General features: G+C 35.8%; 1 protein-coding gene and 2 long non-coding RNA genes across 3 annotated transcripts; 2 read left to right on the top strand and 1 right to left on the bottom strand.

Annotated features, from left to right (window-relative positions):
- The first annotated feature begins 344 nt into the window (after window positions 1-344).
- mtRNApol (mitochondrial RNA polymerase) lies at window positions 345-22,264 on the top strand. The gene is made up of 24 exons (XM_028173409.2): window positions 345-611; window positions 721-831; window positions 1,023-1,551; window positions 2,117-2,251; window positions 2,598-2,772; window positions 3,229-3,336; window positions 4,264-4,425; window positions 4,891-5,220; window positions 5,903-6,043; window positions 6,130-6,248; window positions 6,911-7,085; window positions 7,281-7,399; window positions 9,049-9,264; window positions 10,108-10,257; window positions 11,169-11,357; window positions 12,399-12,608; window positions 13,560-13,714; window positions 14,490-14,641; window positions 15,833-15,992; window positions 16,695-16,824; window positions 17,443-17,568; window positions 17,933-18,104; window positions 20,545-20,636; window positions 21,453-22,264. Exons 1-24 carry the CDS (start codon window positions 461-463, stop codon window positions 21,577-21,579), a joined length of 4,134 nt encoding a protein of 1,377 aa, XP_028029210.2. The 5' UTR covers window positions 345-460; the 3' UTR covers window positions 21,580-22,264.
- Window positions 22,265-23,017: 753 nt separating this feature from the next.
- Window positions 23,018-24,761, bottom strand: LOC149503307 (uncharacterized). The gene is made up of 2 exons (XR_016325735.1): window positions 24,634-24,761; window positions 23,018-23,593 (listed from the first exon to the last, which is right to left on the bottom strand). It is a non-coding gene; the product is annotated as an uncharacterized LOC149503307 (long non-coding RNA).
- Window positions 23,570-24,905, top strand: LOC149503308 (uncharacterized). The gene is made up of 2 exons (XR_016325736.1): window positions 23,570-24,642; window positions 24,689-24,905. It is a non-coding gene; the product is annotated as an uncharacterized LOC149503308 (long non-coding RNA).
- Window positions 24,906-25,308: the final 403 nt, after the last annotated feature.

A 25,308-nucleotide genomic window follows, 5' to 3' on the forward strand; every position in this document is an offset into this window, starting at 1 on the left:
GGATTGTCATTGAATATCAAAATCTTATAACAGACTTATACTGCTTCTTACTATGAACTTATTATGAGTTTGTTATTTTGTTCGGTGGTTGTTTCATTTCCTCTCATTTAAATACCTACCAGGTATTTATAATATCTCATATCATTTATTTTATTTTATTATACAATTAAATAATCTGAATGCTTCATTAGACGTGGATATATTATTATTGGGCTATATGTTTTTTTTTTTTGAAAATTATAAACTTAATATTAGGCTGTATGATGTTGTTGGATGTTGATTGGAAATGGGGATGTTTCCATTGCCAATCTACTGGACATTTGTAAAAAAAGCATGGACAGTTGTCAATGTCAAATTGTAAACAATCCAAAGTAAAAAAAAAACTTTATTCTCACGTGGTTTTCTAACAGTCGGCATGTTTTGCAATATAAATTAATGTATTTGAATTACAGCAGGAACAATGCATAGACTTATAAGTGCTAGAAGCTTATATCAGAGTTCTCTACATGGCACTTCCGTTTTCCCACCAAATAATTCTACGACTACAATCATAACATCGAATATCACATGTTCCTTTTGTCGGAAAATATTATTAGGCCGAAACTATGCAGGTATTGTACTTATACCAATATAAAAAAATATATTTAGAAGAAAAAATAAACATAAACATTGTCGATGTGTTTAGGTTATTTGTTGCATAACGTCAATGTTGTGTTCCAGAAAACATTTTTTCTGTACGACATCAATCTACAAAAACTGCAAGCATATTGAGGTCACAGAAAAAAAAGGCGAAACACAAAGGCTATAAAAAGTATGGCGAAGTTCTTGAAGGTTTGTTGCAATGTTCTAATACATAACAAATGATTTTTTTAATTATTTTTATTAGAGCCATTAGAATATTTAATAGGACTATTACATCTGAAAACAATACCATATTATTCATGATTAATTCCATTTAAAAAAAACTGTTTTAAAAATGAAATTAAAATTGTTGTGTAAAAAAAAATTTGAATATTTTTCAGTTGGTGACAAAGCGATGACAGAAATGCAAGTATCTATAAGTAAATTACATGCAGCTCACTTGTCTAAACTGGCTGCCAGTCCAGTATCTCTAGGACAGCTCCACCAACTAACAACAAAACCTAAGAAACCAGTGAATGTACAACTAGACACCGAATTACTACAAAGAGTACGTGAAAAAATCTTGAACAACTCTTCCGACAATATTAAATTGGTTTCACTGGAAGATGATAAATGCGCTTTGATATATACCCATCATAAAATCACTAATTTAGAAGAGAAATTCAAAAAGAGACAGTTCATTGACATGGTGAGGGACAGTTACCATAACTTTAGGAAAGCCACATTATATGATCAACGTTTAAGTGATTTGAGCTACGCAATCAACGAAGGTGTTGTTCAGGAATTCCAGATGAAAAGTGAAATTGGAAATGATATAAAAAGTCCACATGCAGCATTCAAAGAATTTTTTGTAGATAACCACTTAGACAGATATGACCACCACTTAATGTCACAAATCACTAGTTTACAGTAAGTATTCTAAACTTATAAATAAATATCAAAAGTGAAATTGAATACCAGGTTATGCAATTAAAAGTTATTTGTGAGGGAATAGAGTAAAACTGAAATCTTGAAGACTGTATATTTGAATTTGTAATTAAATAATACACATTATTTGGTCAGGTAAACTGATCATTTCAGAGATCAGTCAGAAAAAAACCCAGACCTAGTTTCCAAATATCTTTCAAAGAGATACTGACTCTCACCTGGTAATGAACCAGGAGCCTGTGGTACAGTAGTCAGGATTAGTAACTTACTAACCAAATCTAGAGAGAGTTGTAAAATGAACTTAATTATAAATTTCATTCATTAGGACTAATGATTCTAAGTATTCTATCTCATTTTTATTTTTTATGTCTTGAAGAAATGTGAAAACAACAAAAATACAATACAATATAAAAAAGTAAAATAGTGAAACATACAGTAATTAACAGGGGAAATAAGCATAATATTGCTTAAAAATACAATTATTTGAGGTCATATATCATTTCGGGGTAAACTGCTTAATTGAGCAAGTACTATTTTTTCTTTTTAGAGGACAAGACTTACATCCTGCCTTAGAAGATTTGTATGATGAAGGTCCCTTACATAGCGATGGAGAAATCAAAGAGTGTTTTGAGCTTGATCATTTGGGTCCCACAAAAGCCAAGTCTTTGAATGTAAAAGCCGCGTAAGTTAATTAATATTTCGCAATCAATGTCAAGCAATCTTTCGATCATAAGACTGAATCTCATGTTATATTTGTTCAATTTTTATGATATTTTACTTTGAGTTTGTAAAATACATGATGTGTTGAGATGAAACCCACCAAATTTAGAAATTTGAGTTCATTTTGAAGTCTAGAAAAGATATTATAGAATTTAGACTTGTATTTAAGTTTCAAGATGCTGGAATTCAGATTTAACGTTTATAAGCCCCAGTAACAATAAGTAGAATATTAGATTACACGTCCATCTAATTAAAAAAAAATTGATTAATGAAAGCACACCTTCATTTGTAAAATTTTAACATTATAGGACAAAAGCTATTAAGGAAAAAAAGAAAGCCAGCCGTGAAAAACGTAGAGCTTTGAAAGAATCAAACATGAAACAAGATATAAAACAGTTGGAGCAACGAGGGAAGCAAGAAGCATTTCAGAAACTTTTTATTTCACATCTGCAGCTGTTATGTTCACTGCACATGATAAATGAGGTAATGGTTACGACGCAGCCCCTCATCAGCCATCACCAATGTACCCACGCACACAGAGTCCTCACGTTTTCGCTTATTCAAAATAATTTCTCTAAATAATAACAAGCCATTATTATGTCGACCTTACTTATATTTTAACATCACAAACATAAATAAACATTTAATTTTAATTAAATAATAAAAATTTTAATCAGTATTTGTTGTATTATCAATCTAAATCAAAATATCATCATTATTGTTATATATATCAGTAGTTTAATTTGTTTGTTTAAATCTGTTATAGGATACAAATAGCATGCCAATGTAATAGAAAAATATTGTTGTATCTAATTATAAAAATAAAAGATTCACATTTAAATCTCATTTGACATCATTAATGCAATAACCAACATATGCTTTGAGGATACATAATTAGTTTTTAACTTGATTATAAATTGAATAAATTATTATTTCTAGGGCCGACGAGTATTATTACACTATAGGCGTAAAAGCACCAAACCGAATCAACCAAAAGTGACAGATGTCAAGATATATAACACCTTATTACATGGATATGCAAAAATGGTGAGTCCTAATTAGTTTACATTAGATTTATCTAAACAAATTGCTAGCATGTTGGATAGCCTATAATACTTTATTTTGTTGTAGTTCAATAAGTCTTTGAGGTAATTTACACAATGTGGTAGACCAAGAGATTTTTCTACATGTTACTGAAGACATATGAAATTTATTTTATTAGATTTTTTCTTCCTTTGAATATCTTTCTGTTAGTCTTGTGCCTTATAATCAGAGGCAGGCTATTTAGTACGTAAGGGAAACGTTTTTTATGTTTCTTAGGTGGTAGTATTTTTTTACTAGGTCCTTAAGACTTCATAACTTGTGAATACTTAGGTAGTAGGTCGTGTTGCAAGACTACCTACCATCAGAATAAATAGACAGATGAACATTGTTACTATGCATTCTAAAGTAGGGTAACCATTATACTATAGATCTGAGACTTAGAACTCATGTCTCAATATGAATAGGGGTAGTTAAGTTGTACTCGGGTAACCACTTAACACACACACCCATCTAAGTAATTTAAACAACAAATAGTCTTGTTTATAGATTATAAGTATTTTACTATTGGCTACCATCTGAAATAGTCTGCATAGTTTTATCAAATCTTCTGCATAAGATATTGGTACTGTCTCTTTCTCACTCTGCGCCATTACCTCTGAAAATGTCTTCCATTGTTGAGTTTTACAAGTGATACAAAGAAGGGCTAAATGATTAATTCAAGTGATTGCAATATTCGAATATTCGTTGTAACTATACTTGCGACCTTAGAACTTATATCTCAAGGTGGGTGGCGCATTTACGTTGTGGATGTCTATGGGCTCCAGTAACCACTTAACACCAGGTAGGCTGTGAGCTCATCCACCCATCAAAGCAATAAAAAAAAAAAAAAAAAATTGCTTTTCTTATTTGCCTAAATTATTTTGTTTAAAGGGAATGCTTGAAGACGTAAAAGAATTGCTTTCATATATGACAAAGGATAACATTCAACCTGACGCGCAGACATTTGCGGCAGTCTTCGAATGCATAGAGCAGAGTGCCAATGACAATAAGAGTACATTGCTTCACTTCTATCACAATCGAATGCAAGAGATGGTTCGTATATATATATATAGTAGAAGCTCTTTATTCGTGGGGTATATGTTCCGTAAAACCACGAATACAGGAACCGTAAATATAGAATGGCAATTTACGTATATGGGATTATACGGGATACTTGCCTAGGTGACAAAAAAAAACATGCTTTAGGCATAGTTGTGATAAGGTCTATTTTACTTACTTATTAGTCCATTTGAAGGCAGACGCATTTACAAAAGATATTCGGTTGAATACCTACATATGGGATATTGAAATCCTTTTTATCAATGTGTATGTGCCGATTAGATTCGCGTATAAAGACATCTTAAGCCGCGAATAAGGGAATTGGGTCGCATTCTTTTAATCCGCGAATATTGAAATAAAGGAATATAGGAACCGCGAATAAGGAACTTTCACTGTAGTCTTATTTCTAAAAGGAAATAAAGCAGTCTATTAAATGTTAAAATCAAATTCTGCAAACAGGGCATATCTTTAAACGATCTCATGGACAAAACTACATTTCAACATGATCAACATGAAACTGTACTGAGCGCGATACAGCGAATACAACCGGGGTTCCAGCCGCAATACACGCCTCCAATACTAGACTACGAATGTACATTACTTGAGAAACTCAAACTAAACAATGTTGAAAATAGATTAGGCCTATTAAAATCACCGTCCGAAGGATTACTGTCGCGTGAAGAGATGCTACAGAAAGTCAAAGAGCAAATACAGGTAGAACTGAAAGGAGAAATCGAAGTTGAGAACATCAACGTCAAAGATGTCGAGTCAAAGACTGTTCAGTTTTGTGTAAGTTTAAAATTTGTTTACTAATCAATTAACCTATGCCTATTGAATCGATTTCAGAAAAGAAGGTAGTTTTAAGTTAGACTGCCTTTTTTTTTAAGTGAATTTATGACCAGGTAACTAGGACCTTTAAGTCATGTCTTATTTTAATTTATATTCTTATTTTTATGAAAAATTATAATATGGAGTGAAATGAAATTAAAATGATTAATTTGAGACATTAATCGACTGGGATGAAATTAAATCAAAAGAGATGATATGGGATGAAATAAAATCTTAGTAAAATGTTGGTCATCTACTAAGATTTTTTCAGTGGACTTTTTGGAGGATCCCGAGAAGTACTTTCACAGATATTAAACAGTTAATAAACCAACCACCGTTATTACACATTTAAACCTGAAGAAACGCTAAATAGACAAAATAAAGCAAATCACACAACTCCACTCCTGGCGTTCCCGCCAAAAAGTCCTTAGACTGTCTTTTTATGCGGGCTCACAGATTATATTTATGTGTAATATCTGACCGATTTTGAAAGTTATATTTTAGTTTGAAAGGGTATATTTTCAAGTTAATCTCATTTTTATGTTTGTGCTATTGAAGTTGATTTTAAATATTTTTTTAATATGTCTATATTTTATTATTATATTAGTCTATATTTTTTAATTAATTTATTTGTATTGCTTAGCGTGAGAAGCTACAAGAGATCGAAAACGAGTGGCGTGTTGTTATTAAAGAAGCTTTTGTTCGCAATATTGGAACCTTGAAATCACAGAGTAAGGCTTCACATTCAGCTATTTCTCTGTACCCTTATCTGAAAGTGTTGGAGGTAATTTCTATTTCGCAACTAAAGTTAATGCTAATTGAATTAGGTATTTAACCTTAGCTATTACACTAATTATTTTTTTATTAAAGGTGGATCAATTCGTAGAACTGGTGATGTCTGAAATAAGTAAATTGGTGGATGGGAGCGAAACGTACAGTCCCACACTGAAAGTTTTACAGCGCGAGTTGGGTAGTCTAGTATATCAAAAGTGAGTGCATTTTTATTAGTAGTAAAATTTTCACATCTATCATTAATTGGTTTTAAGAAAAAATAGGAAAATATGTTAAAAAACTAATCATCTCATAATTGATTCAGACAGTAGATCTGAAATTTTATCTCGTCTAGTTTTAGTTAGTCAATTTGTTTTTATATTATCAATGAAATAATTGTTATTCTTATAATATCTATATTTAAATAGGAGACAATTTTGATACAATTATTAAATTTATTTTAAATCTTTCTTATATTCATTTCTTTCCTTATTCATATCTTATATTCATTCCTTATAAATAGTTGTTAATGACTATAAAAAAAAGTACTCCATAATTTAAATGAATAAAATCTTCTCCTGAATAATCAATCTATTGATAACATATTTTTATAGATTACTTTTTACTTTTAAACATTATTAAATAAATTTATATTTATTGAGAATAATATTTGTTATGAAAAACAACAAATTTATAAATTAAGAATATATTGAAAAAAGAAATTTTAACGTTTTTAAATGTATATAATCTTTTCGTTTACTACATTTGCAACTACTAATACTGAAGTTATTTGTATAATTTGTAATAAAAGAAATATATTATTATTTTTTTGTTAAAAAATAATCACGAAATGTATATATATTAATTATATAACTTTAAGGTATCAAATAGAACAATACAGTAGAAACGGTGTCCTGCAAAAAATACAGCAAATATACGAGAAATATTGCGACTGGTATGTGAACAGACATTCTGTGGACGACTCGGGTCTTCCTTACAACGGTCGCCAAGTGTGGCAGGCTTTATTACACAAGTACAGGGGAGGACCTAGTTTAGTAAGTTTTACATTTATATTTGCTGCAATTAAATACCTTGTAATTGTTTCTGTCGTTTAACGAGCTCATGGAGCATCTGGTGTAAATTGGTTACTGGACATCACCAACTCAATAAAGACTTTGACCTGTATATTTTTCCCTCAGAAATAGTCACAGAATTTTTTAATTTAATTTATCTTTTTTGCTAATTTGTAGGATATGGCAGAAACACCATGGCCGATGGAAATAAGACAAAACATAGGAAAGTTCCTGTATAATATTATTATAAATGATGTAAAAATTGATGTGAACTTGTTCAAAGCCAAAGCAAACGTGTAAGTATTTTATTTATGGGTAATTTCATTTTTCTGTTATTTTTTCATCCCGTGTGGACTTACCAGAGCTTATTTTACAATTTAATATCATGTTCATGCAAATGTGGCGCGATCGTAGAATGCTATTACGAAGCAAAACAATCGAAGTGTCGTAAAGTGATGTCGGATGTGGCCCTGTAGAACGACGCCTGAAAACGTAAATGCCGCGAACAAATGTTTTTGATGTGAAATATCTATAGCCGCACGTAAAACCGATTTCTGGCGTGGCGACGCATGCCGTGGCGACGCGTCGCCATGCGCAATCGACTGTGCGATTCTCTCCCACTCGATCCGGCGTTAAGCCATCTCTCTCGCTACATTGAGCTCGGATACCTATAGTGTATAGTCCGTAGTGTATACAGTGTTGTTTACTACAGTACACATAACCTGTGTTTTACTTGAAAACAAATTAGTTTTTCGTAATATTTTATTTATCATTATGACATATTTAATTCCTATCACAATCTGTTCTTTTCTGCATATTACTTTTACAAAATAATGTCGATGTTTCACATCTGCCAGGCGTCCTGTGATGGCTCACTTTTTTTTTTTAGGAATTACGTACTTAACATGTTTTAAAAAAATCCTAATATCCGTTGTTTGTTAACTTAAGTGCACTCTCCATAATACTAAGCAATGTCATGTCAATAAAAACTCTTTAATGAAGTCGTCGCGGTTGAAAGGATAAGTCGCCTAGTGCAGACGCATTCTTATCAAGCAATGCGACTGTGCTGGTGCTCGAATCCCTCAGCCTAAATTTTCTAATAAAATACCTATGTACCTATGTGTACATGATTGACTTCCACGGTAACAAAAATATGTACTAGAAATTATCGCAAAAAGTATATCTTGTGTAATTATCGATGAAAGCATCTCCTGTGAGTCTGCAGGGGTAGGACTACCACCCTGCCTATTTCTGCTGTGAAGCAGTAATGCGTTTGGGTTTGAAGGGTGGGGTAGCCGTTGTATGGTAAAAACTGAGACTAGAACTCATGTCTCGAGGTAGGTGGCGGCATTTATATTGTTGATATCTATGGGCTCCATAAATCACTGAACTCTAGGTGGCCTTTGAGCTCGTCTACCCATCTAATCAATAAAAAAATGGGATGTCTATTTATTTTTATTTTTGTTGTATAGATGGTTGGACGAGCTCACAGCCCACCTGGTGTCAAGTGTTTATCGGAGTCTGTAGACATCTATAACTTAAATGTCGCCACCTACCTTGAGATGTAGGTAGATGAGTTCTAAGGTATTAATATAGATAAACCCTCAGATACAGTCAACTGAGTTTCTCGCCGGATCTTCTCAGTGGGTCGCGTTTCCGAGCCAGTGGTAGATTCTGCGAAGCACGACTCTTGCTAGGGTTCGTGTTAGCAACGTCATCAGGTTTGAGCCCGTGAGCTCACCTACTAGTTAAGGTGACGCTGATATAGCCTCTCAGCTTAGGTAGGAAAAAAAAGTATAGTTAGAACAGCCGCCCTATCCTTCAAACCGAAACGTGTTACTGCTTTACGGCTGAAATAGGCAGGGTCGTGGTACTTAACTGTGCGGATTCACAAGAAGTCCTACCACCAGTAAAAGTATGAAGTACGAGGTAGACTTGTTTACAGCAAGAAGCTGCCAGCGGTGTACAAGGTGCACCGGCCGTGGGGTCGCGCCGTGCGGCTGGAGTTGAAGCCGCACCCCGCGCTGTGCCGCGTGTGGGAGGGCGCGGCCCGGCCCGGCCTGCGCCTGCGCGCCGCGCTCGTGCCCGCCGCAGCGCCGCCCGCGCCCTGGGCCGCGCCCGACGCCGGCGCCTACCTGCTCACCAGGACGTCGCTCATCAGGTCACTGTTGCACCTAAACACAAATACCTTAACTGATCATTTTACTGTTACTTAGTGTCAACTTCAACCACTAATATCATATGTACTCATTATAGTTTAAATAATTTTATATATAATATATGTAAAGAAGAACCTTTAGTATTTAAATTTAAAACCACAGAACAACAGATTCACTTACCTGTCTCAGTCAGAAAAAAGAGAAGTTCAGTTTTACATAATTCAATAAAACTTTATAAAGTAATCATTTAAAAAGGAGATTAAAGTTTTTAAATTTTGTTTTCTTAGTATTTTACGAAATTTAGTTTTTTATTTATTATTGTTCATACATTTTAGAATATTCCATATCATTATATATATTTGATGCTATTATTGTTGTTTCTTGAAATAATTTTTAACAACAACTTGACAGTTTAACATTTAGCCTGTAATAATGACCATATTGATTATTTCATTCAGTTGTGAATATACTGTACTACACACAGTGATTTTTTTATTTATTTTATTTATTACACTTCATGTAAAATTTACATTGGCGGACTTAATGCCTAAGGCATTCTCTACCAGTCAACCAAAGGTAGTGCAGAGTGAATAGTGGTAGGTGCAATGAAATTTATATTAAGTTACAAATAAATACACAAAAAAGGTATATACATACATACATGTAATTATACATACATACATACATATAATTATACATACATACATACATATAATAGTTTATACAGTATTAAAAGGAATATATTAATAAATTTCCTTAAGTTATTGATGAGTGACTGGCGCAGACACGGTGTTAAACGTTTCAAAATTACAACGGATATTAACAGTAATTTATCATGCGTCCAGGATGCCTCATTATATAATGAATCAATGGAAACGCATCGAGGAAGCTCCTAAGCAATCCCTGTACCCTGTGTTGGACAGCCTCAATCAACTTGGAGAAGTGCCCTGGGTTATCAACACAAGGATACTCGACTTACAGCTTCAAATATTTAGGTAAGTAGTCACTCATATTGTGTAATAACTTACTAATGTTAGCTTAAGTTAAGCTACAACATAAAATTTGAGTTAGTAAATATAGTAAATGTTTAAGTACATAATTGTTTTTTTTTTGTTTGAATGTTGAGAACAGTCCTTGTACTCTTCCCTTTGTGACATTCAGTTTAGCAAAAGAGGATTCCATTGTATATAAGTATTCATTTTTATTCATATTCAAAGTTAAGATGCAAGTTTAACATAACGATTGTAAACATAAATTCAACCGCATTTTGCGATATATTGAAGGGAGTTTCTAGTTCGAATGTAAACTGTCTTGTCCGAGTGTTGGTTTAATACTCCTTTATTATTAGAAATTACATGACTTATATGTACTACACTATAACATAACAAATTTCGAATTTTTATGTTAAAATAGAACTAATTAACTAACGGTTGTCTGGAAGAGATCGCTTTTAGCGATAAGACCGCCTATTGTACAAATGTATCTGCTTTTTTTGATTGTTTTTGGATGTAAATTGTGTTTTGGTGTGCAATAAAGTGTATTCTCTCTCTCTCTCTCTCTAATTATATGTTAAAATACTGGAGCCCATAAACATCTACAACGCAGAAATAGGCAGGGTGGTGGTATCTACCCGTGCGGACTCACAAGAGGTCCTACCACTAGTAATTACGCAAATTATAATTTTGTGCGTTTGATTTTTATTACACGATGTTATTCCTTCACTGTGGAATTCAATCGTGATTTGTTAAGTACGTACTTCATTAGAAATATTGGTACCCGCTTGGGATTCAAACACCGGTGCATCACTCAATACGAATCCACCGGATGTCTTAACCTTAGACCACGACGACTTTGTTGGAGACATTCAGAATCAAATTGGTTTAAGAATAAATAACGTTCCTCCCAGGTCCGGCGGCAATAAGAAGCTGGACATACCTCCGCCGGCGTCGTCCCTGGACACGTCGCAGTTCCAAGACAAAGGGGCAGACGGCATGAGCGCTTTCAAGCGGCGGCTCACGATCAACCGGGCGCGGGCCGAGATGCACTCGCTGTGGTGCGACATGCTCTACAAGCTCTCGCTTGCCAACTATTTTAGGTAAGTACGTCCTCTTTTTAATAAATAAAAAAAAAAAAAATTTTTTTTGAAGTGACTTCTTTAGAATCGTGATTTCAAACTCGATGAAACGAAAAAATAAGTCCATAGAGACAAAAACACATAAAATGTATAGGATTCAGCGAGAGAATGAGATAGAACACAGATGTTCTCAGTGTAGTTTTTTTAATTCAGCGCCTTCTATGAGATTTTTTAATACTAATGTGTGTATGAAACCCCTTGTAGTGAATTTTAATTTAAGAAGTTAATATATCAATTCACAGAGGGCGCTACCTCATACTATAAAAGATGATTTACAATTATTTACTATTAACAAAATTTTACATATACTTAGACATTTAGGATAATTGTATTTTAATTTTTGAAGGTTTTACTTCTACCACGTGTGAATTGCACACGTTTTTTTTTAATAGACATGACGACAAATTTTTGTCGATGCGAAATCTAAGCTTACTATAAACATTGAACTTCTATAATGTATAACGTTGTGTTGGATTTAAATAAATAAAAACATCGTTAACTCGACCCTCCATATTCCAAAGTAGGTTATCAAAATAAGGGGTCATCCATAAATTACTACACACGTTGATGGGGAGGGGGGTATCACCGAAATGTGACATAGTGTGACAAGCGGCATGGAGGGGTTAATAGTTTTGTGACGTCACATGTTAAAATTTAAAATATTAAAACGCGAAGCTTACATGTGAATAAAAAACTTTAAAAATCTGCGAACTTGAACTAGTTATTAATAATTTAGCATTCTCGCTATGAGATTATCTCTCATGCAACGTCATTTAACTTATAATTTAATTTACAAGCATAAATTGAAAAATGTTTGATGTCACATAGGAGGGGGGGGTATAAAAATTGGACAACCTGTGACAAAAAGGGAGGAGGGGTTCAAAAGTCCTAAAATTCGTGTGACGTAATTTATGGATCGTCTTAACTAAAATAGGTGAAAAAAATCCAGGGATTGCAAATGGCCGTGATCAAACTATAAATTGTGTGTTTGAACCGACGCAGAGAGCGCACGTTTTGGTTGCCGCACAACATGGACTTCCGCGGGCGCGTGTACGCGTGCGGCCCGCACGTGTCCGTGCTCGGCGCCGACGCGCAGCGCGCCCTGCTGCGGTTCGCGCAGCCGCGCCCGCTGGGACCGGACGGCCTCAGGTGGCTGAAGCTCCACGCCGTCAACCTCACGGGCGCGCTGAAGAAGAGCACCATACAACAGAGGTAGCTATCCTCCCCTCTTTTTTTTTTAAAGGGATTTTATGACCTGGTAGCTAAGACCTTTTAGGTCATATCTTATTTTTATGAAAAATGATAATATGGAGTGAAATGAAATGAAGATGATTAATTTGAGACATTAATCAACTGGGATGAAATAAAATGAAATGAGATGAGATGATATGAGATGAAATATAATCTCAGTAAAATGGTGGTCATTTACTGAGATTTTTTCAGTGAACTTTTTGGAGGATCCCGAGAAGTTGTTATTATATAATATTATATTAATTTTTTTATTTATATATTAATTAATACGTGATGCAAAAACTTTGTACCTCCTTTTACGAAAATTGCGCTGACCGAGAAGTATGAAATTTTCCACACTTATAGAGAATATAGAGAAGGAGTGCAGAATCTTTATATTTTTTTAAATTACGCATAAAAAATACATTAAATCAATTTAAAAAAAACATTACACACACTACCATGTATTTGACACACGCATGCATACTATTTGCTTAATGTCAAACTTTTCTTATTGCATAAAGTCTGTGGTCAAATTGAGAATAGATTAAATATTGTTTGTCTTTATTAATATTTGTCTAAAGTGTAGTCTTGGCGATTTCTGTGATTATAGAAGTATTATCTTATCTTAGATTAAGTAGTATCTTTGACAATAGAATATAATTTCAATTAATTAAAGTCGAATTTCGACTACCGGGGGACCACTAGTCAATTTAACAACGTTAATGTTGCCGCCCATATTGAAACACGAGGCTGAAAATTCAATTGAATTCCAACAATTACTTCAGGATGGAAATTTTTTATTAGAACAGTGTGTAGACTCGTAAGAGTGCCAGTCAATAAAAAACACTTCGAAATGGTAAATTTTATTTATTCAACGTAATTGAAGTGAGCAACAAAATATGAACTATATTAGTTCATTTTCTTATTTAGATTGGAATACGCAGAAAGTATAACGGACATGTTTTTGGACTCTGCTGATAATCCGCTAGAGGGCAAAGGATGGTGGACCAAATCGGAGGAGCCTTGGCAAACCCTCGCCTGCTGCATAGAAATAGCTAATGCAGTCCGCTCACCTAATCCTGAAGGTAAAATAAATCTACACTTTTAAACCAATACCGTGACTGACTGAGTGAGAGCGTTAGTTCGTGGCCCCTTCTCTTTCCTCTGGAAGTAAAATGTATCAATTTTCATTACATAAAAAATGTACAGTACCAGGCGATAAATATTTCAAATCGATATTTAGAAAAAGACGGTCGTCTAATTTTGTTTTCCTAGATCGTTACCTGTGTGCAACGAATGATATTCAATTAGGTAATGTGCGACAGAGATAACCCTCTATAAAACAAAAACTAACCGTCTCTTTCCCACGGTCGATGTGCTGCAATATTTATCGACGGGGACTGTAATGTTTGTGCTCGATTTTTTTTAAGGGAATTTATGACCTGGTAACTAAGACCTTTAAGTCATGTCTTATTTTAATTTATATTCTTATTTTTATGAAAAATGATAATATGGAGATAAATTAAATGAAATGAAGATGATTAATTTGAGACATTAATCAACTGGGATGAAATTAAATGAAATAAGATGATATGGGATGAAATATAATCTCAGTAGAATGGTGGTTATTTACTGAGACTTTTCAGTGGACTTTTTGGAGGATCCCGAGGAGCTAAGTTCAGCGGCTTTGTTTCATTTTCCCACATTTGTGCACTTTCAGAGATATTAAACAGTTAATAAACCACCGTTATTACACATTTAAACCTGAAGAAACACTAAATAGACAAAAATCACACAACTTCACTCCTCACGTTCCCGCCAAAAAGTCGTTTGTGCTCGATATTCTTGTGTGTGTTGCAGAGTACATGTGCGGGTTCCCGGTGCATCAGGACGGCTCGTGCAATGGACTGCAGCACTACGCCGCGCTCGGGGGAGACGAGGCCGGTGCCGCCGCCGTCAACCTGGCGCCCGGGGACCGCCCGTGCGACGTGTACAGCGCCGTCGCGGCACTGGTACGTACCGCGCGTGGTCCCTCGCAGCCCAATTTAATCTATACCTATACTAATATATAAATCTACAGTGGTTTTTATGGATGTTCCGTTATAACTACTGAACCGTGCATCCGATTGACTTGAAACTTGGTATCCATGTAGAAAATGTACTTAATGGATAGGCTAATATTTATATGAATGTTGGACTCCCTACACTAGTTGCGGGGGCGTTAATGATGAGAATCTTTGTGGGGGTGAGAAATAATAAAGTTAACTTTAAATGCCCAGCAAAGCGGTCGGGTACAGCTAGTAGTTATATTTATTTACTAGCGACCCGCCCTCGCTTCGCTTCGGAAACATTAAAACACATGAAACCAAAAAAAAAAAAGTAGCCTATGTTCATCAGGGACAATGTGGGCTTCTAATGGAAAAATAATTTTTCAAATCGGTCCAGTAGTTTTGGAGCCTATTCGAAACAAACAAACAAACAAATCTTTCCTCTTTATAATATTAGTATTTATTTATAGCTTAGATGGGCGGACGAGCTCACAGCCCACCTGGTGTTAAGTGGTCACTGGAGGCCATGGACATTTACAACGTAAATGCCGCCACTGATCTTGAGATATAAATTCTTAGGTCCCAGTATAGTTACGACAGTTGCCTCAGCCTTCAAACCGAAACGCATTACTGCTTCACAGGCAGAAATAGGCAGGATGGTCGCACCCACCCGTGCCGACTCATAAAGAGGTTCTACCACCAATCTCAATCATCCCGTAAATATCACCATTCATCGTAATTAATAAAAGATATTTTTTAATTTATATCAAAATTATGTGTTTTCCTATACTGGGTGTTAGGAGACCGCTTCCGAAAACGAAGACAGACGATAGTACTAATGACAACTTTAACGATGGGACGGAAAAAAAATCGATCCTAAATTAAAAAACAATAATATTAAAACGTTTTTTTAGCATTATTTACGCTCCATCGCGTTAGTACAGCTAAATAAAACGATAGTTTTATAAAAAATACATTACTTTACTAAAAAAAAAACCCAGCAATGAAATACAAAATCAACAACAGCCGATGCTCGGACCAACGAACGCCCGGGCGCGGCGCTGATACCGCGCTCTCCAAAATTTACAACTTTGTAGCTACAAAATTTTCGTTTTCGGAAGCGGTCTCCTAACACCCAGTATAATACCGGGACAGGTGGAGGAGATGAGGGCGCGCGACGCGGCGGCGGGCGTGGGGCCGGCGATCATACTCGAGAACTTCGTCCGTCGGAAGGTCATCAAGCAAACCGTGATGACGACCGTATACGGCGTCACGAAATTCGGCGCGAGACTGCAAATCGCTAAGCAACTCAAAGGTTGGTGTCTCTTCTTTTTTTTCCTACCTAAGCTGATAGCCTTGAGAGGCGATTTCAGCGTAACCTTAACTAGTAGGTGAGCTCACGGGGCTCAAACCGAAGTGATGCTAACACTGACCCTAGCAAGAGCAGTGCTTCGCAGAATCTACCACCGGATCGACATACCGACGGGTCCGGCGAGGACGGTGACCGGTACTTGTGGTACCTTAAAGCACTGTTAATGAATCCGGAGGATCCGTAATGACGAGTTTTGGGCGGTGTCTCATATAATAATAATATCATATATTATACAGGATGTAAGAAAATATCTTTCGAATGCGTAAGGGTGTTCTTTTATATCGGTATACTAAACTATTTAACTTTAATTTCTAAAGAAGCCTAGATATATACAAAACAATCCGAATGAAACCACATGAAATAGTTGCAAAGACCTGAGAAATAAAATATTAACTTCAAAATCTGACGTGTAGTATATCCATGTATGTAGGGTGTCTTTGAACGCGATTATTTTCCTTGCATAGCTTAACTTAGAATTCACTAAATCGCTTTCATAGATAAATTGTACAAATTATTTTTTTCTCAAAAGATACTAAAACTATCAAATTTGTCATTTAGCTATTTGTCATTTTATTCATAACTAATTAGTAAAGTTCACACGGCACTCTTTCGACAACCATTGATTGATTGGTTTCTTATCCTCAGACATCGACGACTTCCCGAAGGAGCACGTGTGGGCGTGCTCGCAGTACCTCACGGCGAAGACGTTCGACAGCCTCCGGGAGATGTTCACGTCCACCAAACAAATACAAGACTGGTTTACTGACTGCGCCAAGTAAGATGCGATCCTGCTACCAGTATACGTATACTAGCTGATACCAGCGGCCTCGCTTGCCCGTGGGAATAAAATGTTTTTTTTTTTGGCAATAAAACGTAGTCGTCACTCATTTGGCCTAATAATACGACTTTAAAAAGATCATGTTAATTCGTTGCTTCATTTCGATGTATAAAGACAAACATACATTGTGACATTTATAACATCGTAATTTTCATTATGATAATCGGTGAATGACTACACTAGTGCTCATTGGAGCCCATAGAACATCACATCGCCACCCCCACCATGACACGTGAGATTAATGTTTCAATTGCACTGTATAGCGGCAGATCCACTATTTAAATCAGATCGCGTGCCGCGCGTGTCGCGCGACAGTAATCAGTAGGATAGTGGTACCTAGCCGTGTAGGCTTACAACACACGCTCCTAACAATAAATGCCGGTTGTTTGTACTCTTGTATAGTATGTATAGTAGTACGCTTGCATAATCCCTTAGTGGCGTTACGACACCCAGGGAAGGAGAAAAAGCGGTACCACATTAGGCCAATATTTGAATTCTTAGTATAATCATTCGTTCGTATGACAATTTTGGGAACAGAGTGCGTTGTGTTTCCAGAGTGATATCGGGCGTATGCGGCGAGAGCGTGGAGTGGGTGACGTCACTGGGCCTGCCCGTGGTGCAGCCCTACTACCGGCGCGCGCCGCCGCACCTGCACTTCGCCGCGCCCGTCGACCAGCAACAGTGCGTCCTTACTCTTACTATGTGATGCGCTTACATTCATGTTCAGAATGTTATCGATATGTATGTACAGAATGTTATCGATAACGTCCTTCGAAAGTTGCCGAGAATACAACATATAGTATGCGCGCGAGTTCATGTCCATCGGGGACAGAGGCGACGCGCGGGGGACAGCTCGCCCCACCTTCGCCCACCTCCCCGCATTTGTCTGACGCCGTGTGTTTTCCTTGACGGTTGTGCCGCGCGTTTGTCGATATCGAAAATTTACACTTTACTTTTTAGACTTTCTTCCCTGACAGCGGGAGGAAAACCGAACTTTCGGCGTAGGTAGGCGAAAAAAAAAAGCTGTACGTACTTGTGCCCGCAGACGCCCGTGCACTATGAAGCAGCGCAACGCGTTCCCGCCGAACTTCATCCACTCGCTGGACTCTACGCACATGATGCTGACGGGGCTGCACTGCGCGGCCGCCGGCCTCAGCTTCGTGTCGGTGCACGACTGCTTCTGGACGCACCCCGACACCGTCCACCGGATGAACAAGGTGCCCCCGCACTCGCTACTCGCACTATATGTAACCTTATACAGGGTGTTAAGAGACCGCTTCCGAAAACGAAGACAGACGATAGTACTAATGACACCTTTGATGATGGGACGGAATAAAAATCGAACCTGATTTAAAAAATAATCAATCATATTTTAAAAACGTTTTATTAGCATTATTTACGCTCCATCGTGTTTGTTAGTTCAGCTAAAAGAAACAATAGTTTACATATTTTGAAAATGTTTTATTAGCATTATTTACGCTCTATCATGTTAGTATAGTAATCGGCAAACTTCTTGAGCAAATGACCTTGACTGCGCAGAACCGAATTTTAGATCACTTTGGTGGCGAGGGTGAGGCGCGACGGCAGGGGAAATCGTATCGAGCGCGTTATTGGTAGATCAGTCGAACCTTGCGTCCCGCACCGCGCCCTCATTCCGCTTGCTCCCAAAAGTACGCTTGCCTACAGTGAAAAGTCTATCGTTATTAATCGTTAAGTTATTTGTTATAATTGCTTGTTGCCATTGCTATTTGTTGAGTGTTTGTTGATTTTTTATAAAACATACACTATGCCGTGACAAACTGGTGTAGTACTTAAAAGAAAGGGTAGAAAATTTGTGTACGACGTATATTGCTTCATTATAAAACAGGGGAAGAATGATATGGAAAAATTAAAACAGACTTCGGAAGCAACAAAAACATCAGTGAGTACTGTTAGGTGCATTACTAACGAAGCTAAAGGCTCTGGCTTGCTCGCCGTGTTTCGGACTCCGGGTAAGAAAAGATCAGGGAAGAAGAAAGTTACCGGAATGGATAGTTTCGTTCAATCTGTAATAAAAAGATGTAATCATAATAACTACATAACAAGCAGCGAAACTCCGTATCGTAGAAAGGCTTCGAAAAATTTAAAGAAGATATAAATTTTAACGGCTCGGAATGAAGCTTACGACGAATTATGAAAGAGCTTGGCTTCAGATGGAAAAAAAGAACAGAAAATAATCGGAAGCTGGTAAATGAAAAAAGTAACATTCGATTACTACGAATCGAATATCTTCAAAAAATAATTAATTATAGACAAAAAAGAAGACCGAATCGACCGAGTTGTAAACTACGCCGATGAGCCCTATGTCGACTCATCACGATGATAGCGACTCGGGTGATGAAAACAGTGATGACGATGATGGTCAAGATTATGATAACGAAAAAAAAATTACAAATACCAGCTTCGCTTCAACTAAACCAAGACCTGGCAACAGCTCTAGTTTTGACTTAATAGAAGGAATATCTATTTTACCCCAAGATTAAATTATTACAATTATTAACCTATATGTTTTGTTGATGTTCTAATAAATATATAAATAAATACATATGTTGATTTTAATAATTTAATTGCATTATGACGCAGAGTAAGTAATGTTTTTGCACGTGAGTGTACCATGCGCAAACTTACCCCCACTACGTCAACAAATGCTCAAGAAGTTTGCCGGTTATTATACAGCCTAATGAAGGGATAGTTTTATAAAAAATACATTACTTTATTATAAAAACAAAAACCAGCAATGAAACACAAAATCAAAAACAGCTGGATCAACGAACGCCCGGGCGCCGACGGCGCAGACTCGCGCCATCGCACAAATACTTATTTACATTTGTCTACATAACTAACTTATCTACTTTTTTTTCCGTTCCATCATCATAGGTGTCATTAGTACTATTGTCTGTCTTTGTTTTCGTAAGCGGTCTCCTAACACCCAGTATACGTTGATTTTCCTTTACATATTGTTCCTGTCAATGAAAATGTCCGTGAGCTGTAAATCGGGATTAATCCCTAAATTTTCCTAATTATTCTAGTGACCTTGAGGGCTCATACTAGATTTACCGGGCGATTCCGGATTCCGATTAATCTCATTAAAGCAGAAATATGTTAAAATTTTGACATTCATAAATGCACTTAAAATAGTACGAAGTAAACATTTTTTTAACTTGAATTACTGAAATGATACTTATAAAAAAGGGATCCATCTAAATCGGCCATTTGTTTGTTAAATTTTTATTAAATAACATAAACACAAAAACGGACGGGGGTTTTAGTTTTTGAAAGCTTTCTATTCTGTTTAATCTTGCAAATAAGTAAAAAAACATGTTGAGGAATTAAACTGAAAGAGCAGGTGACTCACGCAACAAAGCATGGTGACCTCCCCGAACCAACGCAATTATTGCTTCGTGGGTTAATGACATTAAAATCTCACATGTTAGATTCGGGTGTCCATAATTTTGTACTTGATTTCTATTTTTTTTTAAAACTACGTTTAATGAGCTATTAGTAATTAAGCAATAATTAATTAAGCAATTAGTAATTAAGCATTGTAACATTGACAAACAAAAGTGGGGACACCCTGTATACAAATGAGATTGCTAATAACGTAACGTGCAATTACAGATATGTCGGGAACAATTCGTCGCGCTACATTCTCAGCCTATCTTAGAGGACTTATCGAATTTTCTTATCCAAAGGTTCAGCTACCCTGAAACGTAAGTGATATAATTTTTGTATTTAGTTTATAGATAGTAAGATGAACAAATATATGATAGAATAAATACCTTACTGATAGCTATATAAAATTACTTTTACTGCTTCAAATACTGGGGAAAGATTACTGTCTTAAAAATATAGAGGGAGAGCCGTATAAATACATATTGCTATAATTATTTAAAGTAATTGAAAGCAAACTCTACACACCGCATACAAACTCTACATACAAATTGTCACGCGAACCTAAAAAGATTGTGTTCCTTAACATTGTCGGTACAAATATTTGTACTGATTTTAGGAAATGTAATTTTTTTTTAATCTAAAATCTGTTGTAACCCTTATGGAAACTAATATAGAGATGGTTCACTTAAAAACTTTTAAAAATCCAGAAAATAAAATTTATTGAATTATGTCCGTTGTACACAAATTTAATTAAATCCGTGAACACACTAGTTTGTTTTGTCTTCGGTAAGCTGTGCCATTGCTGATGCCCATGAGCGACCGTGATCACCACATCGAGTGGACGGTATGCACGTCTACCTCCTAAGGCCGTAAAATAAAATTCATGGTACCGTCATGCTGACCTTCGTATTTGACGCGTTTTGTAAATATTATAACTATATAGAAATTTGGACAGTGCGAATTTAGCTAAGTTAATGCGTAAAAAATCCGATTCAACGCAATTTCCTTACACGTCAAGTCATTTGGGGCCAAGCAGTAGTTACCATATTTGATGGACACCAGCGAGCCAAGCAGCCGTCTAAAACTAAGGCGTCTCATATAACACAATCTAAGCTGTGTTCTTTATGTTTCAGTGAGTTACAAGACGGCAACTCTGGTGCTTCTAACAAGAAACGAGTCAATAATCTGCTTCGAAAAGTACCCAGTAAAGGTAACTTCGACATAAACAGCGTACTGGATTCAGTATATTTCTTCAGCTAGAGAACTGTTTCAGCGCGGCCTTACGTCGGGTCGAGAAAAGAATTTTGTAAACGATTGTGTGTCTAATGGTCAGGTGCTTATGAACGATTTCAGAATAAACGCTAACGATATGACGTTTAAATTGTCATAATAATTGAGTGTCACGACAAAAGCACGGACGCACGATCCAAACTTTATAATAGACTGATGTGAATTGTTAATGCCTTTGTAAGTTTTATACAAATGATGCTGCCATTTTAAATAAGCGAATCTAGAATGTAAATACGAGTTTACGAAATGGGTTTTTTTTTTAGTATTAAACGTGTCTTGCAAGACAAACTCGTGTTGGTGGAGCAAAATTAACAAAATGTAAAGTTAAAACTTGCAATTTGTAATTTTAAAAACGTAATCTTAATAATATATCCGTGTGTAGCATGAAAAATGGTTTTTGATCCCAGTTTTTTCAAATTTTAGTTTAGCACAAAAAAATGTATTATCAATTGTGATTGATACATGGTCGCGTAGAATTTGCTAAATTTATATTAACGGTATTATTGAATATTAATGTTGCAATTGCACATACGGTATTATTGAAATGACAAATGTAATACATATAATTATAATGAAGTGTCAAAAAATGTGTAATAAATACCTATATCAAATAAATAAAGTCGGATCTACAATAATTTAAATTGTCGGTAAAATGTTATTATAGTAATCGGCAAACTTCGTGAGCAAATGACCTTGACTGCGCAGAACCGAATTTTAGATCACTTTGGTGGTGAGGGTGAGGCGCGACGGCAGGAGAAATCGTATCGAGCGCGTTATTGGTAGATCAGTCGAACCTTGCGTCCCGCACCGCGCCCTCATTCCGCTTGCTCCCAAAAGTACGCTTGCGTACAGTGGAAAGTCTATCGTTATTAATCGTTAAGTTATTTGTTATAATTGCTTGTGGACTTTGTTGCCATTGCTATTTGTTGAGTGTTTGTTGATTTTTTATAAAACATACACTATGCCGTGACAAACTGGTGTAGTACTTAAAAGAAAGGGTAGAAAATTTGTGTACGACGTATATTGCTTCTTTATAAAACACGGGAAGAATGTTATGGAAAAATTAAAACAGACTTCGGAAGCAATAAAAACATTAGTGAGTACTGTTAGGTGCATTATTAACGAAGCTAAAGGCTCTGGCTTGCTCGCCGTGTTTCGGACTCCGGGTAAGAAAAGATCAGGGAAGAAGAAAGTTACCGGAATGGATAGTTTCGTTCAATCTGTAATAAAAAGATGTAATCATAATAACTACATAACAAGCAGCGAAACTCCGTACCGTAGAAAGGCTTCGAAAAATTTAAAGAAGATATAAATTTTAATGGCTCGGAATTAAGCTTACGACGGATTATGAAAGAGCTAGGCTTCAGATGGAAAAAAAGGACAGAAAATAATCGGAAGCTGGTAAATGAAAAAAGTAACATTCGATTACTACGAATCGAATATCTTCAAAAAATAATTAATTATAGACAAAAAAGAAGACCGAATCGACCGAGTTGTAAACTACGCCGATGAGCCCTATGTCGACTCATCACGATGATAGCGACTCGGGTGATGAAAACAGTGATGATGATGATGGTCAAGATTATGATAACGAAAAAAAAATTACAAATACCAGCTTCGCTTCAACTGAACCAAGACCTGGCAACAGCTCTAGTTTTGACTTAATAGAAGGAATATCTATTTTACCCCAAGATTAAATTATTACAATTATTAACCTATATGTTTTGTTGATGTTCTAATAAATATATAAATAAATACATATGTTGATTTTAATAATTTAATAGCATTATGACGCAGAGTAAGTAATGTTTTTGCACGTGAGTGTACCATGCGCAAACTTACCCCCACTACGTCGACAAATGCTCAAGAAGTTTGCCGGTTATTATACACGGCGTTGCGTCTTCACTTTGAAAGTATTTTTCTAAGATATGTTGTACTGTCTAAGGTTGACCTACAGGGCGTGGTTCTCTAAGATATGTTGTACCTGTCTAAGGTTGACCTACAGGGTGTGGTCCTCAAGATATGTTGTACTAGGAGTGGGTAATATCGGTTTTGCCGCGTATCGAATCGTATCTATATATCGAGGATCAATATCGGATATTGAATCTATATATTTTCTGAATCTATATATTGATGGATGCTAATAGATTTTCTCGATTCATGATATTTGAGATTTGAAACGATACGCTGATATAATATCGTACTAGATATAGATTTAAGTCAACGTTATACGGTTGGTTTTCTGATATCAATTTATAATATGATCTTAAAGTAATAAAAAGAATATGAAAATAAAAATATCAAAAAAACTTTCCTTCATGCTTTTACCAGGCTTAGGACTGGCTACATTATTTTCAGTTTTTAGTATTTTGTGTCTTAGTTTAAAATTACAAAATATACCAAAAGAGTGTAGATTTCAAAAGTTTAATACAAACACAAGAAATAAACTCAATTATTTGGATTCAACTAAAAATAGAAAAATGTGTACTTTAAAAATCAAGCACAAAACACTTTTAAGTATTTATTAACACTTGTCCAAAAATTCTAGTTCAAGGTCAAAGCGCGTGAAAATAAATTCAACGATGCAAATAGGCTATACTGCATTCAAGTTAGGGTCGAAAGTTGAAACTTCTTTCCTAAATTGTATCCTGCTGATACGCTAAGAATAATCTACAGACATATGGACTTAAATATAAGGTTTACAATTGTATGGATAATGCCTGTTTCTGTTTCATTCATCACATGATATCCCTATCGTGCGCTCACTCACTGGCCGATTCGATACGAACCAAACGAATATTGCTGATATTCACGAATCGGTACGATATGCCGATGCGCATCACATCGAGCAATATCGTGTATCGGCTGATATCGATATATAGATTTCGTGCGGGGCGATATCGGATTCAACGATATTGCTGCGATATATAGATATTGAATCTATATACGATTTATATCACCCACTCCTATGTTGTACCTGTCTAAGGTTGACCTACAGGGTGTGGTCCTCAAGATATGTTGTACCTGTCTAAGGTTGACCTACAGGGTGTGGTCCTCTAAGATATGTTGTACCTGTAAGGTTGACCTACAGGGTGTGGTCCCAAGTACAGCCGGCCCTAATGTTCGGCCACACAAGCCTCGAATTTACCCTTTCAACTTCTTTTATGTGTGTGCAAAAACCGCCATTAGATTTGAATTCGAAATTTGTTATTATATTATTATTCATTAGGATAGTGCAATGCAACAAAAAAGTCTGTGATTTGTTAGGTTCTAACAATAAAATAAATGTACCAAAATTGATGTGTTTCATTATAAATGTTCAGAATATACACTCAATTAACTTTGAATAAAAACACTTTGACCCCCCAAAAAGCGGTACCGTCCGACGACGGTTCGAACTCTTCTGTAGGTCGGAGTGCTATCAGCGTACTTGTCCAAACGAAGTGTGAGGTAGTCACCGAAGGAAACTAGTTTGGCTTTGCCGGTGAGCGGCGGTAATCACCCACCATTAACGGGCCCGTACGCTGTCAAAGCTTCAATTTTTTTTTTATTCTACTTGAATGTACATACTTGTTGAACGTCAAAAAGAACTACCGCCAATTAACAAAAACTACCCTCCGTCCTGAGAAGAACTAGCAAGAAAAACAGCGGGCATGTCTTTTTTTTTAATATTAGTTTTTTTTTTTAATATGTATTACA

The sequence above is a fragment of the Bombyx mandarina genome, chromosome 03 (genome assembly GCF_030267445.1).
Source record: "Bombyx mandarina strain Sakado chromosome 03, ASM3026744v2".
NCBI lineage: Eukaryota > Metazoa > Arthropoda > Insecta > Lepidoptera > Bombycidae > Bombyx > Bombyx mandarina.